At 37.8% G+C, this 15452-nt stretch overlaps 1 protein-coding gene across 1 annotated transcript in view; it reads left to right on the top strand.

The window, feature by feature from the left end:
- The window catches only part of ATSAC1 (Phosphoinositide phosphatase family protein), a 34394-nt gene that overhangs the window by 15737 nt on the left and 3205 nt on the right, over positions 1–15452 (top strand). Inside the window, exons 8-14 of the mRNA XM_010275925.3 lie at positions 5245–5378; positions 5480–5614; positions 8750–9131; positions 9304–9425; positions 9707–9817; positions 9940–10146; positions 10491–10682. Coding sequence (XP_010274227.1) covers positions 5245–5378; positions 5480–5614; positions 8750–9131; positions 9304–9425; positions 9707–9817; positions 9940–10146; positions 10491–10682 — 1283 coding nt within the window. The remainder of the gene's footprint in view (positions 1–5244; positions 5379–5479; positions 5615–8749; positions 9132–9303; positions 9426–9706; positions 9818–9939; positions 10147–10490; positions 10683–15452) is intronic.

The following is a 15452-nucleotide window of genomic DNA, read 5'->3' as shown; positions in this document are numbered from 1 at the left end:
TACTGAGTTACTGGACTTAAAAGCATAACCTAATAGTTGTGATACAATTTATCGTCCATCTGTGCTATGCATCTAGTACTAGTTGGATTTTCTCTTATTTGCAAAAAATTCTATATAGAACTATGTTTCCTTCTAAGTATATGTCTCCTCAAGCTAATTGTAATATGACTTTCTGTATTTTTAATCTAGATCAATATGCCATTTATTGATCTAAATAGAACAGAATCGTGAAACAGGATTCGTGTAGCTGACCCCATATAGTTGGAATAAGGCTTAGATTATGATGATGATGATCAATATGCTATTTATTGCATTCTGTAAAGCTCGATGCTACATTTCCTTATGTTTTTGTGTTGTATTGAGTCTATTGATTCTATGACCATACTGTTTGTTTATAATTCTCTTCTAACCATGCACATAACATTAGCCCCCACAAGTTGAAAAAGTGGTATATTTCTTGTCTTTGATGGTTCGAAGCAGCACAATTGTATATGTGCTACATACATCTAGTTGTTGATTTAGGTCTGTGAAGAAGAGAGAGTAGAGAAGAGGTGTAGAATATATTGGGAGCAAAAGAATGCTATATGTGAAAACATTTCAGTGCATCTAGAAATACATATATGCATATTTGTTTTTTTTTCTCCCTACATATAACTTGACGGGACAGATATGGGGTACTGCAACTTTCAAATCTGGTGGTGGGTTTTCTAGGTCGAAGGAAGGTAATTTGGGTGGTTAATAATGAAGAATAAAGATGGAGATGCAAGTCTAATGAAGATCAAGCTGGAAATAGTATTCAAGCAAGGAAGCATGGTAGAAATAAGTTTAGGGAAGAACTCTTGCTGTTATAACCATGGTTCGCAATTTCGATACAGATGGACATTTCACCATGTAGAGTTGGAAATATTTTGGAGATATTTCCCTAATTTCACTAAGATATTTGGAAAATCTAAATAATTAGGAAAGTTTTCTAAAAATGTGGGATTATTTAATAAACTTTCAAGAAATCATTAGAAGAAATATAATTGCACATTTAAGGCTCAAAAAACCACAACAAAAAACTGTATAAATCAAATATGCGAAAATTATGAGAGTGTAATAGGTATCTTTCTCTTTGTCTCCCTTTTGGTCTTTAGCCACCTTCTCTTTCATAAATATGCAAGTTACTTGCCATTTTGACTTTTGTCTTTATTGCTACTATATATTTTGATTAGATTGAGAATGTTCTTTTATATTTATATGCATTTTCCTTTTTCTTTTGAATTATAGTTACTTGGTAAGTAAATCATATCAAAATGGTAAGCCATTATGATGATTTAATGAAATATTGAAAAGTTTTTAATAATATTCTAAAATTTTAAACCTTAAATATGTAGTCTATGAAGAAAGGATTAAAGAGTGGAATAAAGAAGAATTTGGAAGATTGGAGTAGAAAGGAAGAATCGTTGAAAGGAAAGAGGAGCTAGATCAAAAGGAGGCCATAAAAGAATGTAATCAGGAGGATAGAACAGAGAGGTGGAGCCTAAAAGTAGAGCTAGAAAGGATCCTTAGGAAGGAAGAAATCTCTTAGAGACAAAAATCAAGATGTAAATGGCTCTTGGAAGGAGATGGTAATACAATTTTTTTCTTCACTCTTTGGCAAATGGAAGAAGAAGAAAAAATCTAATTATCAGCATTGAGATTGAAGGTCGGGTGATAGACAGGGAGGAGGAAATTGCTAAATGTCTTGTGGATCACTTTAAATCAAATTTTGCCACCGTAGGTGACAGCCACCTAAACTTGGAAGATTTGGATTGGATTAGAGTGCCTGAAACCCAAGCTGCGTTTCTTGAAAGGAATTTCATTGTAGAGGAGGTCCGTGAAGCAGTTTTCTCAATGGAGAGAGATAAAGCTCTAGGTCCTGATGGCTTTTCTATAGCTTTTTATCAAGATTGTTGGCAGATCCTAGAAGCTGACTTGATGGAGGTGTTTTTTGAGTTCCATTGCAATGGGAAAATCTCACTAGGCACGAATGCTACCTTCCTTGCTCTAGTGTCCAAAAGGAGAGAGGCGGAAACCCCAAAGGATTTTTGGCCCATAAAATCATTGCTAAAGTTTTGGCAGGAAGATTGAAATCTATGTTACCTTTGGTAATCTCCCAAAGCCAAGGAGCCTTTGTAGAGGGGAGACAAACAATAGACCAAATCCTTGTGGCAAATGAGCATGTGGCTGAAAAGAAAAAACAAGGAGGGAGAGGCCTAATTTGTAAGCTAGATCTAGAAAAGGCCTATGATATGGTGGATTGGTCCTTATTTCTAATTCTTTTGGAAAAGTTTGGGTTGGGCAAGAGGTTGTGGAATTGGATTAAAGGATGTATTCGCTCAATACACTTCTTGGTTTTGGTAAATGGAGTCGCTAAGGATTTCTTCCTAGCAAAAAGAGGATTAAGGCAGGGAGACCCCATTTCTCCCTTTTTACCTTTGTGGCTGAAGTGCTAAGCAAAATGATTGTTAAGGCTGATCTAAATAATTTGCTTAGAGGATGGAGAGTGGACTTGTTCATTGGTCGGGTAGCCCGATGGCCCGACCCACACCCCGGTCGGGCTTGGTCATGTAATTAGGCCCGCGGGCCTGACCTCGGACCTAACACAGTAAGCCCGACTATGTTTTGGGCTGGGCTCGGGATTTGTCAAAAAAGCCCGACCCGACTCAGCATTATATATTTTATAAAATATATAATATGTATTTTATATATTATATAATATATATAAATAATATAATATTTATTGAAATATATATATTTATAATTTAATATATACATTTTTTATTCTTTTCTTTATAATTTTTCTCTCTCTCTCTCTCTCTCTCTCTATTCAGCCGCTTCAGCAGTAGTAACAGTATGGGCTAAATTTTGGGCTCGGGCCCAAGCCCGGTCTTCGGGCTTTTTATGAGGGCCGGGCTCGGGCCTTAAAAAAATCTGTTAATATAGAGTGAAAGCCTGGCTCGAGCCTGGCCCGATTTGGCCCATGAACAGGTCTAATGGAGAGTTGGTAGGGAGGAGGTTGTTGTCACTCACTTGCAATTTGTAGACGACTTAATCATCTTTTGTGAGGACTGTAGTGAATCCAATGTGAAGAACTTAAAACTTCTAGTTGCTGGTTTCCAAAGTGTATCAATATTGAAAGTGTATTGGGGAAAGAGTTGTGTGGTAGGATTAATATGGGAGAACAAGATATTCAGGAGGTGGCAGATATACTAGGTTGCGAGATTAGGAGTTGGCCCCTAGAGTATCTTGGTATGCCATTGGGGGGTAACCCTAGGTTAGAAGGATTTTGGAAACCTGTAATAGAAAGGTTCACAAAAAAAGTTAGCTTTTTGGAAGAGGAGTTACATTTCTATGGGAGGAAGAATTACTCTGATTAGATCCACCTTAGCCAACTTGTCTACCTACTTCCTTTCCACCTTTAGAATACTAGTTAGGATTGCAAAGAACTTGGAGAAAACTATGAGAGATTTCTTTTGGGAACCGGAGGATGAAAGAAGAGATCATCTTATAAAATGGGAATAGGTATGAAACCCTAAAGAATCAGGAGGACTTGGAATTGGGAATCTAACAAAGAGAAATACAACTCTACTAGGAAAATGGCTTTGGAGATTTTGATTAGAAAGCATTCATGGTATGACAGAAAATGGCTAGGATGCAACTTTGGCAACTCATAATTCTTCAAGATTCCCCTAGAAAGAAATAATAGAGGTATTGCCAACTTTTCTTAGTTTCACTCGGTTTGATGTGGGCAATGGGGAAAAGGTCCTATTTCGGGAAGATCTTTGGGTTGGGGATCTATCACATTACTCTTCTCTTTATCCAATTACAAGGCTGAACCCATTTCAAAATTTGGTTTATCAATGGAACTTGGTATAAATTGGGATTTTGGGTTTAGGAGAGGTTTGAGAGATTCTGAGCTTGATTCCCTTGTCCTCTTACTATCAAAGCTGGAAAATGTTTTCTTGGACCCTAACTCTCTAGATGGAAGAATTTGGTTCTCTTCACCTGATGGCCCTTTGTCTTGTGCTTCATTCTTTAACCTTCTTGTCTTGTCAAAGCCTATGGGGGAAACCTTCTTGGTTAAAGAAATCTGGTGTAAACCTATCCCTCCTAAAGTACAAGCTTTGTATTGGGAAGTGCTCCTTGGGAAGATCAACACCTGTGACTTGCTACAAAAAAGAAGGCCAAACAAATGCCTTTCTCCTCATAAGTGTATCCTTTCTCGTCATGAGTGTATCCTTTTGTGTCATGTATATGGAAATAGGCTTCTTCTCTCATTGGTTGCAAATGGAATACTCCACAGGATGTGGTAGGCCTATTCAATTCCAGTTTCTTAAGTCAACAAAAGAAGAGAGGAAGAGTTATGTGGACAGCAAGAGCAGCACTGATCTGGACTGTATGGGAAGAAAGAAACCATAGAATTTTTAATGAGAAGAGGAAATCAAAGGAGGAACTGTTTGAAGCTGTAACAGTAAGAACAACACATTGGGTAAAAACTTTGGATTTCTTTCGAGAATTCTCAACAAATGACATAATAAGATGGTTTGGAAAGTGTAAGAATGGTTTGGAAACCTCCATCTTTTAATAAACTGAAGCTCAACTTTCTTTGATGGTAGCTCATTGGGTAATCCAGGAAGGGCAGGAACAAGAGGTATTTTTAGAAACCATGAAGGAGTGGTGGTGGCATTATTTTCAGGTCCAATTGGTTTTGGAGGTTCAGTACAAGATAAAGTGATGGTTCTCTTACATGGATTAAGGCTTTCTGTACAAGTTGGAGTAAGGGAATTGGAAGTGGAAGGAGATTCTCAGTTAGTCATATCTTGGTCCAAGAATATCAGATCAGCTCCATGGAAATACAGACATGCTTTTAGGGAGATCGACACCTTGGCAAAGAGATTCAATTCCACTTTTGGGTGGATAAGAAGGTCTGCAAATGGAATGGCAGATGTATTGGCATTATGAACAGCCTTTGATAATTTTTTAATCCACAATCATATACCAGATAGGTGGATCCAAAAGAACTTTCTGGTATAAAATGCAATAAACATTATGAACAGTTGTTGAATTATAAATATAAAAAAATGATAATTTGCTTTCAAGGGAACCTAGTCAAGCATCTCCACTTTAATTGCTTAATCCATGTATGCAGAATATAATAGTTTGAGCCTAATCTGTAATGCCATATTTATTTGGAGCCTGATCAATGATTAAACAATGCAGACTGTTGAGAAAAGGCCTCGAGAGATGATGTTACGTCGTGAATTTGCAAATGCAGTTGGTTATTTAAATCAGATTCTCTCAGAAGAGAATCATCTGAAATTTATACACTGGGATTTTCACAAGTTTGCCAAGAGGTAAGCATGTGCACGGTTTTTCTTGTCATGATACATGGTGATCGTGTTTTTTTTTTTTTTTTCTATTTGCTAATTATCCTGTTTCCTTTTGGTTCTTAAAGCAAGTCTGCCAATGTTTTGGCTGTTTTGGGTGCTGTGGCAAGTGAAGCCCTTGACCTGACGGGTTTCTATTATAGTGGAAAGCCCGTCAATGTTAAATGTAGAGCAACCCAGCTCACAAGAACAAGCACGGCAAGGTATTTAGCTCTTCATTTAATTAATCCACATATGCATAAATGTGTACTAATAATAGGGTTGCAAATTTCTGTCAAACCTGTAGCACAAATTCTTTGATATAAATGACTGACCTTGAATTCCAGCATAATAAGGAAGCTGTAATTTTGATTTACTGGGAACTAAATGTGTTTTATACAATTTCTGTCAAACCTGTAGCACAAATTCTTTGATATAAATGACTGACCTTGAATTCCAGCATAATAAGGAAGCTGTAATTTTGATTTACTGGGAACTAAATGTGTTTTACTACAATTTTCTTCCTTCAGCAATATCCTACAGTGCCTGATAAATTGTCAGAATTCATTTAACTATATCAGAATTTCCCAACCTTATTTGATATTCAACCTGATGAAGCTAGCATACTATCCATGGTCCATTTAGGTTTCTCATTTATAAAGTCTCTTGCAGCATGAGTGCAAGTTTACTTAATTTTACATTGATGGCAGCTATTTTCCATGGTTGCCTGTTTATGCTGCATTGATTTATTATATTTTATGTAGTGTGACCAAGTATTCATGTTAGACTTGTTGGTTATCTGGTATGTACTGTCAAGTGGAGGTCGAGGTAGGTTGCCTAGTGGTTTATTGGGTGGATGAGGCTGGGAGAAGTGGTTCCTCGGGAGTTAGTGTGATATCAAGGAAGCTAGTTCCTTGTCTCAAGAGTGACCACTTCATTTTACTGGAAATCAGGACCAGCCAATTCTGTGGCTGACAATCTAGCTAGGGTAGGGGATGGCTGTGGTAAGCTATATTTGAGAATCAGTTATGCTGGTATAGGGCTGAGTTGCTTTGGTATTTTATGGGTCTTTAGTTGTTAATTTTATCAATAGTAGTCTGTTATTAGGGGTGTTTAGGATTTACATTCTTGGGGATTTCTAGTTCCTATTTCCTGAGCTTTTCCTGTTGATGATTAATAAAATTCTGTAACTGCACAAAATATGTGGTGGCTTACAGCTATTTGCTGCATCTGAATGTCATTTTGTCTATTCTTGTTATTCTCAAAGCTTGTTGGGTCCCTTCTTAACCTTCAACTATATACAAATTAGGAGGTAAGAACCAAAAAAGAAATAAAAATTTTTGGCGCTAGACTAGGTTATTATGTTTTTTTAACTGTGCAATGCCATGTTGTCAGGTGACTGGAAATTAAACCGTTTTGATTACATGGTAATGGATTGGATGGGTCGTGGGTTGATCCAGTGATCTGTAACATCATGCCTAAATATATAATTAAGCCACCTAATTTGCATTTTAAATTAAATTAGATAATATTTTATTATGGGGTGATGGGGGCACACTTTGATGTATTTTTTGACCTGGCCCTCTCAACCTCTGGGATGCCAACTTTGTAAATTTCTATTTTTCCTTGTATAAAATTGTTTATTGCTTATCAAAAAAAACCTTAGAAATAATAGCCATATAAATATTACAGAAAACACAAGTGTTTACAAGTTGGTATGCACTTAGTGGTTTGTATATCAACTTCATTTAAATGGATGGCCCAAGCGGATCATTGAGAACTAGACAGTTCATTAAAAATTATCCTGTTTCATTAAGGGTTTTCAAAAACTCAGGAACCAGTTTATTTAAAAATCAGAATTCTGACTGGGTCCCAACTGTCTGGTCTGGTTTCGAGTCTGACAGGTCTGGTGCAACCATAACATCTGAACTGGTTAAAATTAGGGTTGTTCATGGGTTGGTTCGGTTCGGTTTGGTTTTATTTAATTTTGCCAACTGAACCGAAACTTTTGGGTTGGTCTTAAGGCCAACTGGAACCGACCGGTCATATGCAAAAACTGAGTTACATACGTTATTTAAATCGACTTCGGTTTAATCGGTTTGACTTAAACCGAACCGAAATCAACTTTTGCAACTTTTAATGCAGTCATAGCTGTGTAGTCTGAGCTGTCTATAGGCCTATTTATAGACCTGTCGTTACACTTAAACCCTAATCAAATTGTACCGTCTAGAAACCTACCTGTAGACTTAAACATTTAAACCAAAATCAAATTATAACCTCCACTTATAGACATACACGTGGCTGGCTGTAATGTCAAGAGAACCATCCCAAACACAATTCGATATAGTGTAAGGTTTCAAACTTTGCAGCCTTTTTAACTATTTTGTCTTTTTCACTTTTTGTAGGGTAATGATTATAACTTAATAGAGTCTTAGAGATGTCAGTTGAGTGGCTGTTACAAGTCAAATAATAGAGGTAAGGCTTTATGCTTTACAAGTCAAATAATAAAGGAAAGGCTTTATGCCATTGTATGTATGTATGTATGATAGTCGGGTCGGTTTTAATTCATATTTTAAATTCATTACCCGCAACTGAATTGAATAGTCGGATTTTGACATTTTTCTAACCAAGATCGAATGACTTCAAAAACCGACCATCTTGGGTCAAGTCGGCCCGGTTTAATCGGGTTGGTCGGTTTATACAATTGCGTGAACAGCCCTAGTTAAAATCACCAACAGAGCATGAGTACTTGTGCTTTTTCCACGATTAAGATTGCAAAATGCAAATTTTGGGGGTAAATTTCTTATGATTCCTAAAAGGAATTTCATGATATGAAGGTGAGTGCGAAAAATTTGTTTATACAAGTTCAAAATAATGAATAAGAAAAATTGAAACAATAAAAAAAGAAGAAAGTTGAGATTGAACACCTTGTTCAATCAACAGATCAAATGGAAAGCCTTTTGAGTAAGAGTGCAACTCTTGGGTTAGGAAATTGTTTTTTTTTTTTGAGAAAATGTAAAGTACACTTCTATTAATATTGCAAACCAAAGCATGGATAAAATGCAAAATTTGATTGATGGACAGATGTCTTAAAACAGAAGGTTTTAAAATGAGTAGGACTAAAGCAGTATATATGCAATGTAACAAGGCCAATATCCTATTTTGGTCCCAGCTATCTGGGGTCTTGAGAGAGTGGACTAGATACAGATCTAAGCCTCTGCATTTTTTATTCTCATGAAGTGTTCACTCTCATACCCAAATCTGTGGTCTTGCCTGTTGTCTTGTGCCTTTGGTGGTATAAGGTCTTTGTGCTTTTCTTGTGCCTTGCGCTTTTAAAATGTTGTTTTCATCTCTTACAGAGATCCTTCTCTAGGTGACCTCAGAGCAAATTCTGGTGATGTTGCGAGGCTTGGAAGTAGTAATGAGGCACTGAACTCCTTGATTAAAGACAGGGAGTCTGAGATTAATCAACAATCCAAGAAAGATGGTCAAAATGGCATGGCACCATGTTTTCAAAGTGGAGTTTTACGCACCAACTGCATTGACTGCTTGGATCGTACAAATGTAGCTCAGTATGCATATGGCTTAGCAGCTTTAGGCAGACAACTCCATGCTATGGGTTTGACAGATATGCCTAAGGTTGATCCTGATAGTAGCATAGCTGCAGCTCTCATGGATATGTATCAGAGCATGGGTGATGCTCTTGCCCAGCAATATGGAGGCTCTGCAGCTCACAACACTGTATGATCTTTCTGTACATAGATCTGTTGATGGGTTGTTTATTTTGGAATTTGGATTTATTTGTTATATTCATTTTAGTTTCTTGGTACATTGCCTTATTATTACCTGGATACTCTTGATGTCATTGAATATTTGGATGTTGTTATCAGCAACACTGTGACATGATTCTCAGGTTTTCCCAGAGAGGCAAGGCAAATGGAAGGCTACTACCCAGTCTAGGGAGTTTCTTAAATCTATAAAACGATATTACAGCAATGCCTACACGGATGGTGAAAAGCAAGACGCAATAAATCTGTACTTATTCCTTGGTTTTCTTTTAGATTCAAGGAATTTATCCTTATTCCATAGTGATCCTCTTATTTATTTTCTTTGCATGCTCTTCTAAATGCAGACATAAATTTATTTAATCACCATAATTGGACAATAGTTTTCAAAATCACCATCATTAGGCTCTTCAATTTCTTTTTTATAAGGATTGCCAGTTTCAGTTTGTTGGTATTTAGTAAGGATTAAGACTTCTCTTTTTTACACATTTTGCTATCAATTTTTCTTAGGTTAGTTGTTGGTTTTACCAGATTTTTGGGTTATTTTCAACCCCAGGAAGGAAAGCCTGCTCTCTGGGAATTGGATTCTGACTATTATCTCCATGTTTCTGGGATTGGAGATGAACCTGTTTTGGATCAAAGGTATAAGTCAGATAGTTACTTATTCAAAGTTATTTTGATATATAATTCTATATAGACACATTAGGGTTTTCATCTAAAAATTCTTGCTATTCCTTGATTTCTATTGCCTCTGTCTTTTACAGCTCAGAAGCAGATGCTAAACCTGTGAAAGGAACTACTCTTGCACCAATTCCAGCTTGCAGAGAAGACTTCTTGCGGATGAAATTGACATCATTTGATAAGCTAATAGAGAGAACATGTAGCTCAATAAAGAATGTAAGACTTTGCAGTGAACCAGACCAAAAAGTAGGCGGTGGAGCAGGAAACTCTGGCATGGCACCTGATGCAGCGTAATTTCCTAGACAAAGCAATTAATTTCAGTTACCATGCATGTTCTTAATCTGGAAATCTCGTGCACTATTTCTCTTATTATGTTGGAGAGTGCTATTTTATCTTTGAATTACTTAATATAAATCCTGGGAATTGGCTGTTCAATATGGTACAATTGTTGGTCTTCTTTAAATATGGACAAACATCTTAGTGCTAAATTGCTAATTGTCTTTCATATACATGATAACAAATCAATCTTTAGTGGTGAGGTGAAATAGAGCATTATGTTCTAATGCTTGACAACATTTTAGACACCGAAAGAATGCTTTATAATGTTCCTGAAAATTTTATACATCTTATGCAGTGAAATACAACTTAAAAGTCCAAATTGGCTCTTTGGCCAGAGAAAATTTGAAGATAGTGGTTCTGCTACCAAAGTTGCTGGACAAGATATTGCAAATGGTGGATCCCAAGATGGGACAAATGCTAACTGTTTCCGTGACCTAAATTGGTTGTCTCCTATTGGTGAAGACTCTGAGGAGGATGTCTTCCAAAGGTAATTCTTTTGAGCTCTTCCTCATTCTTTACTAGAGAAAGGGATTTTTTTTTTTTTGCATTTGGTTTGAAAGAGGAGAAAAAGGGAATTTGAAACCACAAAACTTCCACCATGGAAAAGAAAGCAGGGTAAATAACAAAAATAACATTTTTACTGAAGAAAGAGATTTTCTTTAGCATTTGGTTGTAGAGAAGATGAGGTAAAAAAGCAAGGAAAATACAAGGAATCATCAAAATTTCTGCATTTTTTTTTTTGCTCATGTGGTCCTATTGAGTGATTGCTTTTGTTGGTGCTGTTGCTTCCAAATGCTATGATTGCTTAGGTGGCATTAAATTGTAGGTCAACTTCAATTGAGAGGATAAATTTAGGGTCCATTTGGTTCGCGGACAGGATTGGAACCAGAACCCCTAGGAATCAAACCGGAATCACCTATTCCTGACAATTGTTTGGTTTATTTGGGAATTGGAATCGAATTCCAATTGTTGCTGTTTGGTTCATTTGGAGTTGGAATCGGAATCAACTGAATTTTCAGTTTTGTATTAGTCTATTTGTTATTTTATTATTAATTTATTAATATTTATGAATAAATAATTATTATTTTATTAGTGCTTTGTTATTATTATTTAATAATTAACATCTTAGTATTTATCATTAATTTATGAATACTTTATTATTATATTTATTATTATTTTGTTAATATTCTATTTTTTGTTTTGTTATTTTAAAATTAATTTATTATTATTTAATAATTAATATGTTAGTATTTTGTTATTACTTTAATTATATTATTTTAATATTTTATTTGTAATTAATTATTATTAATTTATTAATATTTTATGAATATATAATTTTTATTTTATTAGTATTTAATAATTAATATCTTAGTATTTATCATTAATTTGTGAATATTTTATTAATAGATTATTATTTTATTATTACTTAAACAATAATATTATTATTATATTTATTAATAACTTATTATTTTATCATTAATTTATTAGTTTTCTATTATTTTTGTTTTATTATTTTAAAGTTAATTTATTATTATGTAATGATTAATATGTTAGTATTTTATTTTCAATTTAATTATATTATATTAATAATTTTTTGTGCAGCTAAACTTCAGTTGCAGGAACAGGAAAGCGTTGGGTTCGCTTATAGGGGAGGTGGAGACAAGTGGAGTTTCGGAGGAGAAGAATAGGGAAGGCGATAGTGAAGTTGAAGAAAGAGTTTTTGAGGTATCCTTGGAAGGATAGGGTGTAGGAGCAAGGTAATATGGAGATTGAGAAGTTGGTCGAGAAGGATGCCAAGGTTGGAAAATCCTTTCAATAAGCTAGCTGATTTGCATCTCTACTTGGGATAATAAATTATTTTTTCCCTTGTGTTACTAACGACAAGTGATCGACGATGAGAGATCGTTGACGATGAGGAACCGAAGGAGCCACGGGTTGAAGGATAGACAACCTCTCAGAGGCAACTGGAATTGGAAGAAGGGATGGGCAAACGATCACTGTAGTCAAGGTGTTCAAAGTTCCCCTGTTCATGGTGTAGGATAGACGAACTAGAAAAAGAAGAGGGGAACTTATGCAGAAGCTGTCAGCAGTTCTGCTTGGCCGTTGGAGGAAGAAGCGGAGGTTAGAGCTCGCAAGGATGGCCTTTATGTGACCGCCGGAGGTTTAGATAATGGCTGAAGAGTGGATTTTTTGAAGGCATGTCTAGTGGGGATGGAGATCTCTTCCAAATCCTTAGAAGATCTGAAAGTTTGGGCTCTTCAAAAGTGGGATCCTTCGGGAGGGTTGAGATTGCGAAGGTTACCGAATGCAAGGATTCTTTTTATATTCGCATCTGAAGAAGAAGCAAAGAGGATTTGGAAGTCAGGGAGCAGAAACGTAGACGATGAACTCCTACGACTAGTCCCTTGGGATATGGCAGACCTCTGTTGGGATGAAGAGGCAAGGAAAACCTTATGGATGCAAATCTTTGGCTTACCCCTACACCTCTGGAACTCTAAGTTTGTTGAGAAAATAGGAGACATGTGTGGACGGTATGTTGAGACAGGCAACTCACCGCGCGCCAATGATTGACGGGGGTGACGTGGCGCCTTTCCAAAGGATTGGCTTGGGGGAATCCTCTTCGGTCGTGGAGAGGCGGGCACTTGGTGGGCTTGAGTCGAGGGTGTCTCAGTGGGATTTTCAAATTTCAAACAAGGAGGTTTTAGAGGCTTTGATGTCCAGATGCTTCGAGAGATTAAGACAGATGGACTTTGGGAAGGAGATCTTGGGACAAGTGGCATGGTTGACGGTGAGATCTATTGATTTCCAAGATGAGCCTTGCATGGTGGAAGGGGGACACTCACAAGACAGTTGCATGTGCGAACCATTGGGTATTATCTCCACATCGTCAGATGGAACCAGGTGCCAAGCTATCCATTTTTTGACTTGACTCGACCCCAAGCCGAGTCTGGTTGGTTCATTGAAAGCCTTACCAGTGAGTCTCCCTCGTCCTCTTCACAGGGAGAAGTCGTTGTGGCCCTTGACTCATGCAAACTTTAGGAAAGAAGAAAACTACCCGTGTCCATTTCTCCGTTTATCAGTGCGCCCGATCATTGTGAGGGAGATTTCCAAGAATAAGAGCTTGTGCCAGAAATTGAGCCTCGCTATGGGGACCCGACAGAGCCTAGGATGGAGTTGGCTGTTCAATCTAGAGGAGGGGACCTGGAGGTTTTAGAAGTTTCACCTACCACGACCCCTTTGGCTTCCTTATGAGCAGGGGAATGGCCAACGGTAGGGGAAACTTCTGCCATTTCAGTAGGTATTATAGGGTTGGGGGTGAGCTTGCAGAAGGGAACCCTCCTATGGAAGAGCCTTCCACTTGGGTTCTATCGAAATTCTTAGAGGTGGGAGCTTTTCTGGGTGTGTCCTTAAAGGGTATGGAAGAACTGACTAAGACCTACCTAATGGAGGTGGAGAGGAGAGCCTTGGAAGAGAGAGGAAGAAAGGGTAGAAAAACAGAGAGGGAACTTTTCAGACTTGTGCGGGGTCTAAATGATTCAGCAGGGACAGGGAACAGGGGTGGGAAGGTAGGAAGAAGGGGAAGGGAGTGAAGGAGGAAAGTGCCGGGGCCAGTTCTGTTCAGTTCTGCTTTTCTATTGTAAAATGTTAATAATGAAACTGTTATCTTGGAATATTAGAGGTTTAAGCTCAAGGCGTAGAAGTGTAGTGGCTGGCTCTCTTATAAGGGGGTGGAATCCTGATATTCTTTGCCTACAGGAAACAAAAATGGAAGCAATTGAGCCTCAAACAATAAGAAATGTTTGGGGGAAAAAGGATTGTAATTGGGAAGTATTGCCCAGCTGTTGGGACTGCAGGTGGTGTGGTGGTGATCTGGGATGTGAATAAAGTGGAGGCAAAAGGCAAGAAGGTGGGGCAGTTTTCGTTTCAGTATGGTTTCAGGTATTGGAGGATGGATGGGAGTTTGTTATTTCAGCTGTGTATGGCCCGAATGATAATAGTATAAGGGCAGCTTTCTGGGCAGAGCTCAGTGCAGTCAAAGAGGAATGGACAAACCTTGGGCGGTAGGGGGAGATTTTACCACTATCCGGTTTTCTCATGAGAAAAGAGGAAATGGAAGACCAGGTAGGGGCTTAAGAAGCTTTGCCGAGTTTATGGGAAGGTGGGAATTGGTGGACCTACCTCTCTTGGGAGCCAAGTATACTTGGACAAACATCCAGGAGGAGGCTACTTTAGTCAAGTTAGACCGGTTTGTGGTTTCTATGGAGTGGGTAGATAGGTTTCCCAACTTATCTCTCGAAGCCTTACCAAGGCCTTTATCTGACCATGCACCCATCTGTTTAGACTGTAGTGGCTTACAATCAAAGCCATCTCCCTTCAAATTTGAAAATGCATGGCTTGAAGAAGAGGGTTTTGTAGATCTTTTAAGAAGTTGGTGGGAAGAAATTCATGTGGTGAGCATAAAGCTAAAGACCTTGAAAGAGAGGATCAGAACTTGGAAAAAGGAGGCCCTCAACTTGGCAGATCAGAGAAAAAAGAGCTGTTTGGAGGTAATTGCAGAACTTGATAAGGCTGAGGAAGAAAGACATCTCTCTCAAGAGGAGAGGAGGAGCAAAACTGGACCTTGACAAACTCGCTTTCCAAGAGGAGATGAGATGGAGGCAACGTTTCAAATGGCTTTGGTTGAAGGAGGGAGATCAGAACACAAAGTTCTTTAATAAGATGGCTAGTGCAAGAAGACGAGAAAATGCCATTAAAAGTTTGTTTTTAAAAAGACATATCGTGAGCTACTATGAGAATTTGTATGAAGAAGTGTGGACAGTCAGACCCAAGCTTGATGATTGTTGTTTGATGGTTTGTCAGAAGATCAGGCGAGTGCTATAGAAAGGGAATTCACGGAAGAGGAAGTTTGGGGGGCAATCGTGGAAATGGAAGGGGACAAGTCGCCGGGGCTGGATGGCTTCACTATGGCCTTTTTTAAGCGGTGCTGGGGTTTCTTGAAGAGGGAGATTATGAAGGTTTTCAAGGAGTTTCACGAGTCAGCAGACCTTGAAAGAAGCTTAAACTCAACTTTCATCACCCTCATACCAAAAAAAAGAAAGGAGCAGAAGAGCTAAGGATTTTAGATCAATCAGTTTGATTGGGAGTGTGTATAAAAAAATAGCAAAGGTGTTGGCTAGGAGGCTTAAACCTATCATGGGAAGCATCATTGTGGACGCTCAAGGAGCCTTTGTGGAAGGAAGATTGATGGTAGATGGGG

The sequence above is a fragment of the Nelumbo nucifera genome, chromosome 3 (assembly GCF_055504915.1).
Source record: "Nelumbo nucifera cultivar China Antique chromosome 3, China Antique-T2T, whole genome shotgun sequence".
Lineage (NCBI taxonomy): Eukaryota > Viridiplantae > Streptophyta > Magnoliopsida > Proteales > Nelumbonaceae > Nelumbo > Nelumbo nucifera.
This window is presented reverse-complemented; position numbering and strand designations above follow the sequence as displayed.